Source organism: Acinonyx jubatus, chromosome D2 (genome assembly GCF_027475565.1).
Source record: "Acinonyx jubatus isolate Ajub_Pintada_27869175 chromosome D2, VMU_Ajub_asm_v1.0, whole genome shotgun sequence".
Classification (NCBI taxonomy): Eukaryota; Metazoa; Chordata; class Mammalia; order Carnivora; family Felidae; genus Acinonyx; species Acinonyx jubatus.
In genome coordinates, this window is record NC_069393.1 from 31445383 (window position 1) to 31464315 (window position 18933).

The following is an 18933-nucleotide window of genomic DNA, read 5'->3' on the forward strand; positions in this document are numbered from 1 at the left end:
CTCCTCCCCTGTCCCTGTTGGAGGGCACAGCACTGGGCAGACAGTGGGGCTGGTTCTCCAGGGAGCCTGGTGGTTCGGTCGCTGAGCCCTCCCGCTCACAAGAGCTTGGCAGACCTGGGCGTTTCCTGTACATCTGTGTCTCTCAGGTTTGTAAACCACACCGTTTTGCCTCCTGTCTCTGCTGCTAAAAACAAGGCTGAAACCAACAAGAGGCTAGAGGTATGGAGACAGCCTCATAGAAGAACGGGCCACACCCAGGCTCCATGCCACCTCCGTCCTCTTTATCGTACTGGCAGACTGGCCCTGGTTTTGTCCCCACGACCCTTGGAGGAAAGGCCATTTGGACGAGCAGACTCAGGAAGGGGAAGGCTGACGGTTTTGAAAGATGGATGGTTAGTTTCTGTTTACAGAAAGAGAGTTCCCGAAATTCGTCCATGCAAATTCCCCCCACACCCACCCCACCCAGCATCTTCCCAGCCAAGTTCTTGGTGAAGCCAGACTTAGAAGGTTCCAGTTCGTAAGCAGCTGCACTCCGGGGCGGGCACTTTAGTTTGCATAGTGGGTTCTGGGCGTCTGGACATGAAAATGTGATGACACAGCAGGGCTCAGGAACCCCAAGAGCAGAGAAGTAGAGAAACCTTTGCCCGCATGTGCCTCTCTGCCCCGCTACGTCTGCTACCAGCCTCCGCCAGCCCCCAAGTCCTCTACTGGTCAGGCCACCGTTTGTGCTTGTGCTAACAGAAGCCCCTTCACTTTCTTCAGCAACTTTCCAGCTAAGCCCAGAAGAAAAGCCAGAGTAGGGGTGCCTGGGTGGCTCACTCAGTTAAGCATCCAACTCTTGGCTTCGGCCCGGGTCGTGATCTCACGGTTCTTGGCATGAAGCCCCGCGCTGGGCTCTGCACTGACAGTGCAGAGCCTATTTGAGATTCTCTCTCTCTTCCTCTCCCCTGCTCCTGCTCTCTCATGCTGGCGTTCCCTCTCTCTCCCTCTCTCTCTCTCCCCCCCTCTCTCTCTCCCTCTCTCTCTCTCCCTCTCTCTCTCTCAAAATAAATTTAATAATAACAGTTAAAGAACCCAGGGCTAATCCCAAAGGCAGCGATGAACCAGAAACCCAATGTTAGTGCTCTCACATTGCCTGGGCCGCGGTCCCCCCCCATCTTGGAGAAGAGGCAAAGGCCCTGGGCCTCCCTGTGTCTCCTTAAGCACCAGCGCTCTGTGACACGCGCCCCTTCCCTACCACACTGCTCCTTCTGGACACAGACCTGGTCCTGCCCATCCTGGGCCAGACCCTCCCCATGCCCCTGTGTGTAGGTGAGGGGCAGGGGCAGGTGGTGTGGCAAAAGGAAGAGCCATGACCCTGATCTCTAGCCACAGACTCTCTCTCCACTAACAGCTCTTAAACTGTTTTCCTTCTGTTCCGCAAAGACACATGTTCTTTAAAGAGCAATTAGAAAGTACACCTAAGCAGTGATGAAAATTGTGCCTAATTCTGCAGTTCGGATATAGGCACTTTCTTGGCCAGGATCCTCAGAAGCAAATCCTGAGACAAGAGTTGCTATGAAGGTGATAAGGAGAAAGGATCCCCAGGAGAATTTGCCAAAAGGGGCATGGGACCAGGAAGGAAGGGCCGCCCTGTGGGAACTTTGGCTCAGTCCCACAGAGAGCTCTGGAGAGAATCACTCCAAGGACCCAATCAGGGCTGAGGAAGCCAGTGTTTATACTCCACGCCCATCAGCCACTGGCTAAGGACCGCCCCTGGTGTGTGTGTTGTGGGGGGGTGGGGTGGACAGAATTCCCAGGCACTTCTGGCTCTCTGGGTGTTGGCGTTCAGCAGCCTGGGTGGGCTGGGGTTAGTCCCCCAAAGAGAGCCACGGTTCCTGGCTGCAGACAGCAAGAGCATTCAGAGAAGGTGCCTGAGCATCCACAGGGGTCTGAGCACCAGCGTCCTCTGCTGATGTTTGAATGGGGTCACTTTCAACTTTTTAAGTACTTTTGCAAGGCCTGGCTGGTTTTGTCTTCATAGCAACCCTAGAAATGGCTCAGAGCATGAATCATGACGCTGATACGTTACTGTGTCATAGCTGAGAAACTTGACGGCCACAAAGAGTCACGGGTTCCCACAGGGTTAGTGGCGGAACCAAGAGAACGATAAAATGATGTTTGAGCACCTGCCCCATGCCCGGCACCGTGCAAGGTCGGGGGACGTGTGACCAACCAAATAGCCCCAGGCCTTCCATAGAGAGCTCACCGCTGGCCCAGGAGAGCAGTGGCCACACATGCAGGCCCAGGTGGGCCCAGCCCTGGACTTCTCAGGTCTCCACCCAACCTTGACCTTCTACCCCCGGTCTGGCTCCTACAGGTGATAGTGTACGTGGAGGATGTCAATGACGAGGCCCCCGTGTTCACACAGCAGCAGTACAGCCGCCTGGGGCTTCGAGAGACCGCGGGTATCGGCACATCGGTCATCGTCGTCCGAGCCACAGATCGAGACACTGGTGAGGCCGGCTGGGGAAACAGGGGAGTCCGGCTCCCTAGAGTGACCCCCCCCCCCCAGCTCATCCCTCCTGCTCCTGCGGAGCCTGTCTTCCTTGGGATGGCTCAGGCTCCCCCATCCAGCAGCTCCCAAGCTGGGGAGGGGCTTCGGGAACAGTCCTGGTAGCATCCCCACCAGATGCACGGGCCTAGAAGGACTGAAGTCAGGGAGTTGTCCCAGTCTCCAGATGGAGAGAGGGTAGGTCCCAAGCTTGGAAAGTCTAGGTTTCTCACTGGGGGACCCGCAGCTCCTGGCTAGCCTTTGGCCAGGGGCCGGGCAGTGTTGGGGGAGGTAAAGGACTTGTCACACAGCTGGCTGAAGCCTGCTGCTTCAGTCAGAAGCGGCTCCGTGTCCTACAGGCCTAGCTCAGGGCCTGACACACACTTGCTCCACAAAGGGCAGGGTTCTGCAATGCTCTGAAGGCAGTCGAGACCTCGCCAAGGACCCTGAGCGCCAGAGAGGGCCCCAGGTGGCAGTGCACAACAAAGGAGAATGGGGCCAGGTCACTATGGCCCTCTTCATGGGGCCCAGCTATGTGGGCCTCTACCCCCAGCCAGGGAGGCAGCCAGAGTGGGACTCTTTCCTAGGGGTCCACTGCCCCCCTGGAGAGGCTCCCTGAGCTGCTCCCAGCTTCCCAGCCCCCCAGCGTTGCCTCATGTCAGCCCCTCTCCGCACCCTCAGCCCCACTGGGGCACAGGATGGGGTGGCGGGAGCAATAGGCCTGAAAACTCTCAGGTCGGTTGCCATTCCTTATATGACACTTTCGTACGAGTCAGACCCCACACGTCACCGTTGCCCACTGCTTTGTGGCCTTTTCTGGGTCAGGAATCCTTTTGAGAAATTAGTGAGAGCTGTGCATCCCTCCCTAGAAAAATCCCAGAAAGATGTATATCCACCCCGAGCTTTGCAAATGCTTTCAAGGAAGTCTGAGATTTCCTGAGTGGTTTTATGGCCATTCCTTTCAATGCCTGTGGACTTCAGCTGAGGAATCCCAACTCGAACTCCTGTTGAAGAGCGCGCTGAGGCCGAGGGTTTGAGGTAGAGGAGTGAGGAGGAGGGGGGGGAGGTATCCCTGTTACTAGAACCCTTTGGCTGGAGGGGCCACATGGAGTGTCGGTCACTTCTGAGGATGCTGCCCCTGTCTGACACTTTGTAGATGAAAGTTCCCCCTACAAGAGATCCCTAATGTCCAAATACCCAAGGGAGATACCTGAACTTGAATTTGGAGGCTCCAGAAGCAGAACCAAATCCCACCAGTGCCTCTCTCATGCCAAAGCCAAGCCCCAGAGGGGTTGTGTGTGCTGGGCCTTGCTGTCCACACAGACCTTGACCCCCTCCTCTGCCGCTGCTCCTGGGACAACCCAGCCCACAGGGGTGAGGGACAGTGCACACCGGGCAGGCCGGCCAAGGCCCCTCACCCTGTGTCCCTCAGGGTCAGCAGCAGGTGTGCTGGCGGCACCTTGGGAAGCCCCAGGGCAGCCCCACACCGGTCTGGGACAGCACAACCTCTTGGCTGTTCCCACAGGGGATGGTGGCCTGGTGAATTACCGCATTCTGTCCGGCGCGGAGGGGAAGTTTGAGATTGACGAGAGCACGGGGCTTATCATCACCGTGGATTACCTGGACTATGAGACCAAAACCAGCTACCTAATGAACGTGTCTGCCACCGACCAGGCACCCCCCTTCAACCAGGGCTTCTGCAGCGTCTACATCACTCTGCTCAACGAGCTGGACGAGGCTGTCCAGTTCTCCAATGCCTCCTACGAGGCTGCCATCTTGGAGAACCTGGCCCTGGGCACCGAGATTGTGCGGGTCCAGGCCTACTCCATTGACAACCTCAATCAGATCACCTACCGCTTCGACGCCTATACCAGCACCCAGGCCAAAGCCCTCTTCAAGATAGATTCCGTCACGGTGAGGGAGACTGGGAGCAGGCACAGCAAGGGCTCTAAGGGGCAGGAAGCTCAATCCTTTTGCAGCTAACCAACATTTATTGAGCTCCTTCAATATGCATGGCACTCTCCTCTTCGTCATAAAGTGTCTTTGAGATAAATATCCCTAGGAAACATTCCTCTCCATATTCAGGGGTAAGGTAAAGTTTATACGTAGGCAACCCGGTAACCTTCTTGTTACCAGACAACGACAGCTAGGTAAGTCATCACATTTCTCTTTTTACCTTGGCTGTTAGGAAGCTCAGATATAATGTGCTTCATCACAGTAGCTAGTCTTAGCTCGGTAGCAGCCAGTCTCTCATCTACCGTCTGGATCTTACTCTTCCATCTTTGCTTTAACGTGTCTTTTCTCGGCCTCCGCTCTTTGAAAATAGGCAAGCGTAGGGGCGCCAGGGTGGCCCAGTTGGTTGAGCGACCGACTTCGGCTCAGGTCATGATCTTGTAGTTTGTGAGTTCGAGCCCCACGTCGGGCTCTGTGCTGACGGCTCGGAGCCTGGAGCCTGCTTCGGATTCTGTGTCTCCCCCTCTCTCTGCCCCTCCCCTGCTCATGCTCTCTCTCTCAATAATAAATAAACATTAAAAAAAATTTTAAAAATAGGCAAGTGCACAGTGTACGGGCCTTATCCTAGGGAATACTGGGTTCACAAAGATGAACAAGCATTCCCAGCCTTCAAAGAGTCCTGAGACTGAGAGGAGAAGCAGGCGTAATCAAGGGTGCACATCAGGGCACCGCAAGGGAAGATGTAAAGAGAACTACAACGCGGGTGTGATGTTGCTGCCTGAGGCCCGAGCGAGAGGGATCTTACCTGGCTGGGGAAGCCGGCAGAGGTGGCATCTGAGTGAGATCTGAGAAAGAAGTAGGGTTTGGGCCGACGGAGCTTCACGGGGAGGTTCTGCCGGGCAGAGGGAGCGACAAGGAAGTGGGGAAGTAGGCAGAAGGTTTGGGAGTAGCGAGGACTCTGGTTTGACCGGAGCGCGGGGCTGCTTGGGGGCGGGGTGGCCTCCGCCCGGTGGGTAGGACGGTGTCACTCACCCGTCTGGCCCCCTCCCCACAGGGTGTGATCACAGTCAAGGGCCTGGTGGACCGGGAAAAAGGCGACTTCTACACCCTGACGGTGGTGGCAGATGACGGCGGCCCCAAGGCGGACTCCACCGTGGTGAGTGGGTCCCCGGGTGAGAGCCCCACAGGTATAGCTCACTGCCCCCAAGGCACCCCAAAGCCTGCATCTCCACCAGCCACCCCACGCACGGGCCAGGCCACAAATGGGTGAGGCTTTTGACCGCTGTGGCCGGTCGGTCGTGCCACACCTCCCCGGGCGGCCCAGAGACCACAGACAGAGAGCCGGAGGGAGGGGTGCGGTGCGGGGGGCGTTGGCGCGTGCTGGAAGCACTGCAGACTGCTAACTGTTCGCACCCTTGCCTCTTCTCTCCCGGGGCTTCCCGCCGGCCCTGCCTACAGAAGGTGAGTGGCCTGTGGACCGGGGCTCCCCCCTGTGTGTTGGCTGTGGCCGTTGCCGGTTCGGTCCCCATGTAGCCCTGCACCTTCCTGCCTCCGCTGGAGACAGGCACAGGGACAGGCCTGCAGCAGGTTCCTGCCCAGCCCCTCTCGGGCACATTCCCCATCTCCGGCTCTGCCCTTCCTGCCAGCCCTCGGGGCCCGGGGCGGGGACCCTAGCGCGCCGCAGGTGGAACACACGATGGAAGGAACGCTGAGGCTTCGCCCCAGCTCTGCTCCTCACTGGCTGGGTGACACGGGCAAGTCGCTCCACTTCTCTGTGCTTCCCCTCCTTGGGTCTAAAATGAGGATGGTGCCAGCAGCCCTGACGCTGGCGGGCGGTGACGGATAAGAAGCCCTTTGTAAACTAGACGCCAAGACCCAAGGAGCATATGATGGGAGTGGCATCGGTAAAGAGGAACCTCGCCCTCTCTCGGGGGTTGGGGGAAGGAGCGCATTCTATTACTGTGCGCGTGAGCTGGGACACACAGTGCCAGGGCCTGAGGGGTCCTAGACAAGGGCAGCCATGGGCACAGGGTGAGTCACTGCCCTCGAGGACTCGAAGGGCTCGAGGGCAGAGACCACATGCTCAGAGCGCTTTGAGGAGCATGACTGCCGAGGTCACAGGTGTCAGGCAAGGTTCCTAGGAGGGTGGGAGAGGCAGGCAAGGGACCTCAGGCTGGGAGGCTCGGGGCTGAAACGGGGGCGGGCCCCGGGGTGGCATCCTGCAGTGACGATGAGAACATTGACAATTGATTCGGCTTGGGTCCCAGCCAGTCCGGGCAGGCCGTCTGTAGGTCACATGGGGCAGCCAGCTCAGCAGCAGTCTTGGTTACAACCACATTTTCACTCCCCACCCAGTCCCTATCACATTAGCCTAGAGGGATAGAAATCAACCTATTGTCCAGGCTAAGAGCCAAATGCGCTTGCTTGGGGTTCTCTGCGCCACTGCCCCCTGCAGGTACTCAGTTCCAATGGCCCTGGCGGGGGCTTGAGGGTACCCCAAAGCCCCCGCCATCCACGGGGCCAGCCTAGGGGTAGTGAGGCCATGAGCAGCCGGGAGCCACATAGCTCCCCTTGGCCCACTAGGAGTCCCAGAGGGCAGCCGGTGAGCAGAACCCTCAGTGGGGGACACTAGGCAGGTGCCCTGTGTCCTGTACCTCCCAGCTCAGGCTCCTGGCCACCCCAGCCAGAGGAGCTGAGACTCGGGTTCCGTGGGGCCCTCTCACTGGGCCTTGGCAGCCTCATCTGCAGCTTGGGCCCATTTGCAGCTCACCCATCGTAGTGTGGGGAGTCTGGGAGCCGAGGCCAGGTGGAGCCTGAGAAGCAGCAGGATGGTTAGGACCCTCCCCACCAAGGCTGCGGAAGCCCTTCTTCCTCTGCATGGGCTGGGCTGGCAAGGGCATTTCAGAACGTGCACTTCTGTGCAGGCCCCTGGAGTTCCAGTCACTTCACCCTCTTCTAGGAAGTAGGACCTATGGCCTTTTGCTTCTGCCCTGGCTTCCTCTCAGGCTCCAGGGGCCACTGTGCCAGATACACCTGCTCTGTCGGCCCAAGCACTGTCGGAGGTGCTAGGGTGGAGGCAGGCTGAAGGGCCTTTTAAAGATGGCACCATTTCCTCTGCAAGGCCGGAACCCCCAAACCACAGCTCACCTACACCTGACACCTCCCTGACCCCAGCAGCCCCCGTGGGCCCTGGGAGGGGCGGGGAGGCAGCAGGAAGGGACAGACTGGGGCAGGCTCTTGAGTAACACCATCAGGCCTTTGGGACCAGGGGAAGCAGATATAGATCGTGAGGCCCTGGGCAGGAACACAGACCCAGATCTAATGCTGTAAACCTTGGCCCCTGCCCTCTGTTCTCACCCACTGAGGCTGACTCCCCATGCTGGGAGCACCTCACAAAGAACATCCCAGTGGTGATCCTAGAGGAAGCACTTACTGTGTGCCAGGCTGTGGGCTGGGCTCAGGGTACAACAGGAAACCAAAATCAGACACAGCCTCTGTCTTCACAAACATAAGATACAGTGGGAGAGGAGAGGAATATTGATTAAGTTATCACACCAGTAGGGGCACTCGCGTGACTCAGTCGGTTGAGCCTCTAACTTCGGCTCAGGTCATGATCTCACGGTTCTTAAGTTCGAGCCCCACGTCGGACTCTGCTGTTAGCGTGGAGCCCGCTTTGGGAGCCCCCCCCCCAAAAAAAATAAACAAACGTTAATAAATCAATAATCACACCAATAAATGTATGCTACAGGAAAATGTGTAATAAGATGCCAAGGAAATTGAGGAGGGCTTCCTTGAGGAAATGACTCAAGCTGAGATCCACAGAAAGCATAGACAGACATTTACCCAGCCAAGAAGGAAGAGTGTGAAGGCAGAGGGAATAGCATATGCAAAGGCCCTATGGTGAAAGGGAGCACAGGAAGCCTAAAGCAGGCCTTGACCCCGGCCAGAGAGTTTGGGAGGAATCAGGGCACAGAAGCCTTGTCTGGTTCTGCCCTGACAGCATGGTGGGCATTATTGTACCCATTTCACAGGTGAGCAGACTGGGGCTCTGGGACTTCACAGAACTCCCTGACCAAAATCATGACGGATGGGCAAAGCCTTGGCAAGTGAGATCACGTGTGTCTGCCAGGCAGGGCACGGGACGGGGACCACCTTGTCCCACCCCTCGACTTCTTGTTCGCTCCTCCATTCCCCAAAGCCTCCCGGTGCTGTATGTGTTTTTGTTCCTACTTTCAGTTGAGGAAATGGAAGATCAGAGAGGTTGAATAATTTTTTCCAAAGCCACACAGCCAGTAAATGGTGGAGTTGGTGCTGTCACTAAGCCTGGGCTTGTTGCCTGGCGGCTGTGACAGCTGCCTAAAGGTACGGAGGCGTGGCTAGGATGGAAAGAAGGAAGACCTGACGGGCAGGGAGGATGCGGTGATCTCCTCTGTGGGAGCGGGGGCTCCACAGGCTCCCTGTGGGGGCCTATATACACGGGGGGTAGGCAGGCAGGCCTGGGAGCCCCTTAACCCCAGGCCCAGGGAAGGAGAGGTCTGGGCCTGGAGCAGGGCAGTGGGAGGAAGCCTGGCCTGGGATCCCTAAAACCTGAGCCTCCTCACGCCCTACCTGAACCCTCACGTCGGTGAACCTAAGAAGCGGTGTGGCTGTCCGTCTGAGAGCTAGGAGCTGCAGACACAAAACAGCATGCTCTTTGTCTGCAATTTGCACGTTCCCATGTTTCATCTGACAGTTGGAAATTCCTCTCCTGTCCCCACTGGGGCCCCCAAGCTACCTCACGGCCCCCTCCTGTGCCTAAGCCCTATTTCCTTCCCTCTGACCCAGATGCACAAGAGAAGGGGCCTTCGGGCAGTCTCTGGCGGCCAGATGTGTTTTGGCCAGCCTGCACATAAGTGTTTCCTTTAGTTTTTATTAATCACCACCGAATTCCTCATAAAAATGTGGGTTCCTAGTTCCTCTTGAAAAACAGGAAGCCCTACCAACGCCAAGCTGGCATTCCTCATGGATTTTTTTCCTGAGTAGCCTCTGCCCCCTTCAGCCAAGGCCCACGCCTTCTAGCTCTGAGTCCCCCACACCCTTCCTTGCTGTCCTGGCCCCAGCACAGCGGTACGTACAGCCCTCTCCCATCATACCGCTGGGAAAAATGTGCTCGAGACCCCCGTGGAAAGTCCAGACTGGCCCAGGCAGGCTCTCAGCGCTACCTGCCATTCCGGAATCATCAGAGGTCTGGTCCCCACCGGACCCACGGTGGGAGCCTGGCGTTTGGAACCGGGAAGGGGAAGGAGGGGCTAGGTCTCTGGCTACCTTCCCCACAGGTCTACATCACGGTGCTGGACGAGAATGACAACAGTCCCCGGTTTGACTTCACCTCCGACTCAGCAGTCAGCGTGCCTGAGGACTGCCCCGTGGGCCAGCGTGTGGCCACCGTCAAGGCCCGGGACCCCGACGCTGGCAGCAATGGGCAGGTGGGCGCCACGTAAAATACCAGGATCTTGCCTGCCAGTAGGAGGCTTCTGCAGCCTCTCAGCTCGAGGAGAGTCATTCAGGTTCTGCCCAGCCCCGGGCAGCGCTGCCCTGCCCTCAACCCGAGTCCACGGTCAAGGAAAGGAGGCAGCGCTGTGCAGGCTGTTGGCCCTGCCCGGATCCGGTGAACACAGAGCCCGAAGGCCGGCCACAGCTCAGCCCTCCATGGCAGGCTGAAAGCACGAGGGTTTCTCTCTCCCGGTGACTCCTGCCTCCCCTTATCCACACCCGTGTGCCAGGCCCCAGACCAGCCCTCCCAGTGTGGCCCCAGGTCTCAGAGAGGACGTGCCCCCTCCTCCCTCCTGCTTTGGCCAGGTGGGGCGTGGGGTTCCGTCCCACAGCAGGAAATGCCCCCTCCACACGCACTCTAGCTCCGGCCACCCCAGAGCACAAGGAGGAGGGGCAATAGAGCATATCAGTCTTTCCGTGGCTTTAATCTGCCCTGTGAATTGGGTGGTACGTTTGGGGAGCTTCCCGCCGTTTACAAATGGCTTGCACACCTCTGCGGGGCTGGCTTTGGGGTCAGAAGCGCAGGCGTTCGAATCTTCGCTCTCTTGGGCGTTTGCGAGCCGTGTGATCATGGCCAGCCGTTCTGTGTTTCTGAGCCTCCTGACTGCAACCTGAAGAACATCTCCCTCTGACCGTTGTTGTGAGGGCCAGATGGAACTCCTCTCACACACTAGGGCTCATGCCTGCTTCTGACAGTCTCCAGAAGTGTCGGTATTTCCCCACTCCTGTCCTGGGAGACATCCGTGCAGTGGGACTCACACCCACCCCTCTGGCCCCTAGGCCAATATGTTGACATCCCCCCCCCCCCCCCCCCGCCCAGGAACCTGCCACAGGCCTCACGCTGCCTCAGTGGGCCTGCCACACACATTTTGAAGGGCATAACCACATCTCTTTTTAAAATGCCTTTACTGAGCAGAGGGCTGGGGAGGGACCCTTGGCCTGACCTAACAGCCTGTCCTCACCCTCACCCTTCGTCCTCCCTGGCAGGTGGTCTTCTCCCTGGCCTCTGGCAACATCGCTGGGGCCTTTGACATCGTCACCACCAATGACTCCATTGGCGAAGTGTTCGTGGCCAGGCCCCTGGACAGAGAACAACTAGACCACTACATCCTCAAGGTAGGGACCGCCCCCCTCCCCGGCGTCTCTGTTGACCATCCAGAAGAGAGGTCGGCACACCCTGGCGGTCAGCTTCCCCGTGTCGCTAGTCCCCAGCGGACCCAGAGCAGGCAGCTACACAGGTGTCCGTCCCCGCCATAAGAACCAGGAGAGAGAGCCTGGCAGAGCCCAAAGAGCCCCGACTCTCCCACACACAACAGGACTTTGGGCAAGTTGTTTACTCTCTCAGCGCCTTGGTGTCCCCTCTTGTGTGACGGGCAGGAAAAAAAAAACCCTGGTCTGTCTCTGCTCAGGTGAGAAAAAGTGCAGCTGTGAGGACTCACCAAAGCCACCATTATTGCTGAATTGTTGTGACTGGCATGTTTCCTGGGGAGTCTGGGGACCCCACGGGTGTATTTCTGCAGGGGTCTGAGCCTGGAGAGCCCTTTCTGCTGCCCCAGAGGCATCCAGGAAGCATCTAGGCTCCCAGGGATAGGCTCGGGCTATGGGGAGAACTCCAGCTCATTGGAAATGATTATAGGAGGCTATTTGCTAGACTTCACATGAGTGCATAGAACAGAGGTATTTGAAGCTAAAGGCAGGATCCCTGGGTCACAGGCCCAGGTCATGGTCAGGGTCTGGCACAGCCCAGAATAAAGCCAGAGGTAGGATCAGGAGGGAAAGCCTAGGCACATCAGAATCAGATTCCAAATGACGGTCCCAAGCCAGATAATAATTAGGCAAGGGTTGTTTGCAGCATGGGGCGAAGGCAAAATCCTGGGGAGAACCCAGAGCTGGCAGGCCACCCAGGGACAGGGATGGACCAGTGAATCTCTCAGCCCTCCCAGTCCTCCCCACCAGGCAGACTGCCCTTTAAGACTCCATGATCCTGATCCTTCCCCTACCTTTGGCCCTGAATCCAGTCACCTCCCTCCTCCAGGTCGTAGCATCCGACCGTGGCACCCCTCCACGGAAGAAGGACCACATCCTGCAGGTGACCATCCTGGATGTCAATGACAACCCTCCCGTGATTGAGAGCCCTTTGGGGTACAATGTCAGCGTGAACGAGGTGAGGGCGGCTGGCCACCCAGGGTGGACAGTGGGTGTGAGTGACCGTGAAGCACCCGTTTAAATGTCTGCCTGGCCCACTAGTCTCTCGGATCTCGTGGGTGGGGGCGTGGCTCGCTCACCCACAATTCCAGCCCTAATGCCAGCTCCTGGAACACAGTATCCTTTTGTGGGAGGCATGAAGAAGGGACCAGAGGAGAGAGAAAGAAGAGAGTGGCCTCTCACCGCCGACAGGGCACTGAGAGATCTGTCCCGGGAGAGCTGCTCTTAAACGAGACGACACATTTATCGTTCAGTCGCAAGACTGAGCCACTCGGGGAAACTCTTGCCTCAGCATTGCTGGGTAACGTGCCAGATTAGATGTCAATGAAAGCAAGACGGTGTAGGGGTTTGAAGGCCAGGTCTCAGGCCAGGCTCCCGTGAGTCAGACCCCGGCTCTGCCACTGACAGGCTCTGTGTGACCTGCATACGTTCTTTCTCCGTGCCTCGGTTTTCTCATCTGTAAATGGGGATGACTCATACCTCACTCAGAGAGTTATGGAGAAGAATCAGTGAATTAAGGCAGCCCCGCATGCAGTGGGTGCCCACAGGAAGTTCGCCACCATCATCTTTATGCTCTTCATCGGTGCTCCCCGGTAGAGCAAAACTTTCTGAAGGCCCAGGTGGAGCCCTCAGGCTCCCAGAAGCAGGCGCTACCCTTTGCCCCCGGGGGCTTCGAATCCAGAATGACCTCTTTCCCCTGCTCTCCCCACAGAACGTGGGCGGGGGTACTGCTGTGGTCCAGGTGAGAGCCACCGACCGTGACATCGGGATCAACAGCGTCCTGTCCTACTACATCACTGAGGGCAATGAGGACATGACCTTCCGCATGGACCGGATCAGTGGCGAGATCGCTACGCGGCCCGCCCCGCCCGACCGCGAGCGCCAGGGCTTTTACCACCTGGCGGTCACTGTGGAGGACGAAGGCACCCCCACCCTGTCGGTGAGTAACGGCAGCGGCTGCGGGCAGGGGAGGGGGCGTAGGGGGCAGCTGCGCCTTCTGTGCAGGGGGGAACAGGACGTGTGGGACCGGAATTCCTACGGTGGGTAAATCCTCGACAGCTCCTTTATCGTGCCGTTAGGTGGCCAGCCTAGAAGTGTCTATGGCGGGCCCGCGCGTGCTGGTTCACCTGCATCCGTAGCCACTCAGAGCCTCTGTGCGGTCCTCTCTGCTCCAACAGAGCACTTCTCTGGGGTCGTACAGATTGAGCCTGTGCCTTGGGGCCTGGGCAGCCCCCACTCCACCCGCCAAGCCGTGTACCTGTGAGGCTGCATTAACCCATACCCTGTGCCAGGCAGGAAGAGGTACTCTCTTCCCCTCTGTCATGCTGCTGTGACATGCCATCACGATACATCTGGGTTGGAAGAGACTGATGCTCTTGGTCCAGTGTGGTACTTGAATGGGCAGAGCCTCTGCCCAAGGCAGTGTGCAGAGTTTGCAAGGTTAGAGAAGGAGGTGGGCCCCGTGGGGCCGGACGGCGAGATGGTCCGGGGCGGGGGGTGGGGGGGGGGGGGGGTGATGGGCCGGAGTGGGAGCCATGTGCACATTGAGAGTGGAAGACTTGGCCCTGTGAGCTGGCTGCACGAGTGCTGGCAAGTCAGAACATCCCGGAACGTTGGTCTCATCATCTGCAAAGGGAGATGATGTCTCCGCTTAGGTGGTGTCTGGGGAATTGAATTAGCTCGTGTCTCTGGAAGTGCGTGGTAAACCCTGTGGAGGATGTATGGCTGCGGGAAGGCCACGCGGCCAACCAGACCAGAGGGATGGAATACAACTGCCGATTTAGCGCAGTTCTACAAGCTGGCAATTTAGACCTGGTTCAGCTGGGCTCCCACATGTGTTGTGTGGCAGCTGTGTGTCATCGGACGGCTGTGATTTTAGGGGTGACATTGGACGCCTATCAGCTGGGGTGACAGGGCCACCTGTCTCTCGTCTTCCAGAAGGCTAGCCCGTGCTTGTTCATGTGGACCTGGAAAGGGGTCCAGAAGATAGGGTGCCTGGTGGCTCAGTCAGTTAAGCGTCCGGCTTCGGCTCAGGTCATGATCTCATGGTTTGAGGGTTCGAGCCCCGCGTCGGGCTCTGTGCTGACGGCTTAGAGCCTGGAGCCTGCTTCGGATGCTGTGTCTCCCTCTTCTCTCTGCCCTTCCCGGCTCTCACTCCGTGTTTCTCTCTCTCAGAAAAATAATAAACATTTGAAAAAAAATTAGGGTCCAGGAGAGACAGCAGAAGCCTGCAAGGCCTCTTGAGTCCAGGCTTAGAACCGGACCGGGGCTACTTCTACCACATTCTCTTGGCCAAAGCAAGTCACAAGGCCAGCCCAGGTTCAAGGTATAGAGAGATACACTCTATCTTTCAAAGGAATGAGCTGCAAAGTCCCATCGCTAAGAGTGTGGATACAGGGAGGTGTGAAGGACGGAGGACGTTTTTGTAATTTGTGCCCTAGAGACCTGATCATCAATGAGGCCTCAGCTCTGTCCCTCTGCCCCCAACAGGCGACTCTGTCAGACCCTTCCCTTTGGCAGCAGCACTAGGGAGTGGGGGGCAGAGCAGGTCTGGGCGGGGCTGCTTATCTGGAGTGTCTCTGGGGAGGATGGTGGAATTCGGCCAATCTTAGGAAACCACATTCTGAGATGCCCAGGAAATGGGACTGGCTCTGGGCACGCCCTGGGCATCCTGAGCTCCATAGCTGTCAGTGTCACCACTAATCACTTTAACCCTTCACACCCAGTGGGCCAGAGGCACATTTACAGGACACATATAACTACCTGAGGGGGGAACAGGTAGGGGTATCAGTTATTGTGGTGACAGGGAAGGACCCCATTTTGACAACCCCTCGCTAATTGCACCAGGCTTCAGGGAAAGTCATCATCCTGGTCATCTCTCCAATTAGAGACGTGTTTGGCTACAAGTGACAGAAACTTAATTCTAGAGTCGTAAATAAATCAGAATGCATTTTATCCACATAACAAAAATCCTGGAGAGAATCACAAATGTTGATTTTGCACTCCATGACGTCAGAGCTGATGCCTCTTGACCTTTCCCCCATGGTGCCTAGGTGGCTGCTATAGCTCCAGCCATCATGTCAGCATTCAAGGCAGGAAATGACAAGAAGACAAAGAGCTATGCGAGCCATTTCTGCCCCTTCCTCAGGAAAGCAAAGTTTTTCCAGAATGACTCTCCAGACTTCTGCATATGTCTGTGGCCAGAAATGGTTCCTAGGGCATCCTAGCTGCAAGGGAGGTTGGGGAAAAAAATGACAGAATTGTCAGGATTGACCTATTTATTATGTGGGAGCCACATATATCACTGCCTCCAACAAAAGCAGGGCTTGTTAGTGAGGGAAGGGTAGAGAATAGGTCCGGGGTGGGAAACCGAGAGCATATGCCCGGCCAGTACTCTTCGTCCTGACCTAGGCCGGTGAACACACCGATCTCACCCCTACTCTCCTCTCCCACCGCCTACGGTACTAGAGTTTCCTGGGGAGGCAGTCAGTGAGACCCGTGACGTTGTAAGACTCTGAGTTTTGGAGGCAACGTCTGGCTTCCTTTTGGCCCCCACTATGATTGGCATTTGCCTCCAAGGAGCACCAGACCCTAGAAGATTTGCCTCCACTGATCAGACTGTCACCTCTAGACAGTGAACGCGCAGGATTGAGCACAAAGCTAAGGGCCAAGCCAGAGGTGACCAGAGGATGGCCCTTCTCTGCTCCTGGGCAGATTTCACTAGATGGTCACTCAAGGCGGTAGGGATAAGCCCTCCTGCACCAGCCAGAGCCATGAGCAGCATCAGACCAACCATCCCAAAGGTTCCAGGAAAGGTTCACCATGGTTTTATGGGCGGATGTCACCCTGCACATATCCGTCCAGAGGTGCCCAGCAGACCCACACACCATCCTCTTGTTCCCACCTGCAGTCATCTGCCTGGCTCAAGCCAGCCCTCGCTGGCACAAGGCGTCCTTCATTCAACACCAAATACGTGCCGGGCCCATGCTTGAAGCTAGGAAGTCAGACCTGAGTTGGGCTCAGTCCTGCCCTCAACGAGCCTACAATCTAGTGGGGGAAATGGACCTGTAACAGAGAGGTACCACTCTGTGATGTGATAAAGTGCCGGGAACTCGCAGCCAGGAACCAGGGAAGGTTTTCTGGGCATCGTTTGCGTTCGTGACTTACATAGCGAGGCTCCCTTAGCAGGGGGCCTGGGATTCAGCTGCCAAGAGAAATCGTGTATCCGAGCCCTCTTATTTCTTTGTTTCTCCCTGGGCCCCCACCCCCCCCCCCCAGTTTCCTGAGAGCTGTACATTCCTGTCCCCACCCAGCTCTCAGCCCCGTATCACCAGCTGTGCAGCAAGGGGTATCCGGGCCAGCCCAGGTCTGTCACACAATGGCGTGCCACCCAGCCAGGGGAAATCGTTGTACAGCCTCAGCCCTCTGGCCAGCTCCGGGCCGTGGGCTGGGGGGCCAGGCTCGGGGGAGGGGTCAAAGTGGCTGTCAGGGAGGCCTCTGCAAGAGGAAGGGCCGGGCCCAGGGAGGAAGGACGGAAGGCAACTGGGAGGTCAGGAGCTGAGGCCCAGCCACAGAGGGACCTTGGAGGATGGAGAGAGGAAGGGCCTGAGGGGGGCTCCCTGCCACACGAATCACAGCCAGCAGGTTAGACAGTCCCAGATAACAAGCTCTGGCTTCTCCAGCCGGTAGGGACCTGCAGAAGTCACCTGTCCAGGCAGAAGGACGGAAGTCTCCCAACACCCACTTGCGGGTACAAGAGTTGCCAGCAATAGCCCCGTGAAAGTCTGTGAGCTGGGACATTGCTCTTGGCAGTTGACCTCATGTCTTCAGGGCCAAGAGCTCTTCTGTTTGTTACATTTGGACCCTGTTGTTGGTAGCGAAGCCTGCTTCCCCTGGCTCATGAAAGCCCAGCCTGGCCCCTTCCCCGTGCTGTGCACCCAGCAAGCCAGCCGCCTCCGGCCCAGGCTGATTAAATTCAGATCCTTCCCTCACCCTGCTTCTTGAGGGATGTTCCCCAGCGGTCACATGGTGCGCCTACAACCTGCTCAGTTCCTCCAAGAGACCCTGGGGCTCTGCGGTTAGTGGAGAGTCGCTCCCTTGCCCTCCCTTGCTCTCAGCAAGCTGGGAGGCACGGGCCCCCATGCCTACAGGAGTCCTGTGGATTCAGGGTTGCCATGCAGAAAAAGGAGGGGCAAGAACGATGCAGAAGGGGTGGAGCCTTGGGCTTGTGGGCACAGGTTCATCCCTCAGGGCCTTGGTGTGTCCTGTAAAGTCCAAGTCCTGGCCTGTGATGCCATTCAGTTCAGAGAAGAGGAAGGAGCACTGGCCAGAGAAGCTTTCGCCCCAGTTTCACATTCACTTGTGACAAGACCCGTCTCTTGGAGGCCTCGCTTTTCCTGTGCATTAAATGGAGACAGTAAAGCCTCCCAGGGTTTTCTGGCGGGGGAGGGGGATTCAAAAAAGTCATAGCACGGGTGTTAAGTGGTTCGGCTGACGCAGTGCTGGAACGCAAAAGGCAGAGGGATGGCACGCGGCCCACGTCTCCCTCCTGTGCCCGAGGCACATGGCTAGCTGATGGTCAGCGTTTTCTCATTAAGCCCTCTCGATACTTCAGAATCCCTTTCAACGTACACTTGGAAGTCATGCCAACAGATCAGAATTATGAAACAGAAGGAAACCTCTGCCCCCCGGCCTGCGCAAGCTCGGGACATCACGTCGCTGTTCAGACGATCCCATCGAGCCCAGGCAGAGCCGCTAGGAACTAGACCCGGCAGAAAGCTGGAGGGGCCCCTGTGAGGGGCCCAAAGAATAGGATGCTGGCATCCTGGCTCAGCCCATTGCCCTGCGGCTACGCTTCAGCTGTCAGCTCCGCAACCGGGCCCGAAGGACAGGCCGTTACTGGACCCCCGCCCTTTTGGAACTCACGGAATCGTGAGGGAGACACAGCATCCATGCAGGAAAGACAGGCCAACAGTGCCGAGCAGGGCGCAGTGAATGCCCAGTGAAAGGGCGAGGTGGCCAGGGCTCCCGGGGGGTTGGGACACGACATGAAGCTGGGCTCTGAGTGCCCGCTGCTTCGGAGGCCTTTGCGCCCAGCATCCTGGCTGGCAACCCCTCTCCCTTTCCGCCCATTGCTGTGTCCCCAGAGTTGCCCGAGCAATCATCCCAGCCCCCAACACAGTGAGACCAGCCTTGGAGTGCTTCAGCTGACACCCAGGAGGGGCCCCTCCAGGAGGCAGTGCCCAGGCTGGGGGGGCAGGCCAACCCGACCTCTGCAGGCCCCGGCCCGGCTCCGCGCTCCTGAGGCCCTCAGCGCAGAGCACTTCCTGAAGCAGCCACCAGGGCAGGTGTCTCTAGGGGCACCACCCACCCCAGGCAAGCAAGGAGGCCTACCCAGCCCCAAGACCTGCCTCCCGTCGCTGGCAGGGAGGACGCCACAGGGCCTTTGGGGGTGGAGCGTGTGGTCATGGATGCAGATGGAGCTTGGAGCTCAGAGTAAATTTCACTGAAAACAGGAAACCACGAAGCTGAGATGTGCTCACTTGTAAGGGTCCAGAGAAGTAGAGCTGGAGGCCGTGCGGGAGGAAACTGGGGAGGAAGTGTGGTGGCTTTCTGCTTGGGGCCTCCTCTCTCCCGCCACATAGCAGCAGCCAGGCTTGGGGTCTGGTAGCCAAATTCTTAGAAATTATATGTGCCTGGACGTCAGAAGC

At 57.7% G+C, this 18933-nt stretch overlaps 1 protein-coding gene across 5 annotated transcripts in view; it reads left to right on the forward strand.

Annotated features, from left to right (window-relative positions):
* CDH23 (cadherin related 23) overlaps positions 1-18933 on the forward strand; it is a 415090-nt gene that overhangs the window by 332365 nt on the left and 63792 nt on the right. For all 5 annotated transcript variants that reach the window (XM_053207271.1, XM_053207272.1, XM_053207269.1 and 2 more), the window contains exons 30-36: positions 2360-2495; positions 4059-4447; positions 5541-5642; positions 9802-9951; positions 11006-11134; positions 12054-12182; positions 12936-13163. In XM_053207271.1, the coding sequence (XP_053063246.1) occupies positions 2360-2495; positions 4059-4447; positions 5541-5642; positions 9802-9951; positions 11006-11134; positions 12054-12182; positions 12936-13163 (1263 nt within the window). The remainder of the gene's footprint in view (positions 1-2359; positions 2496-4058; positions 4448-5540; positions 5643-9801; positions 9952-11005; positions 11135-12053; positions 12183-12935; positions 13164-18933) is intronic.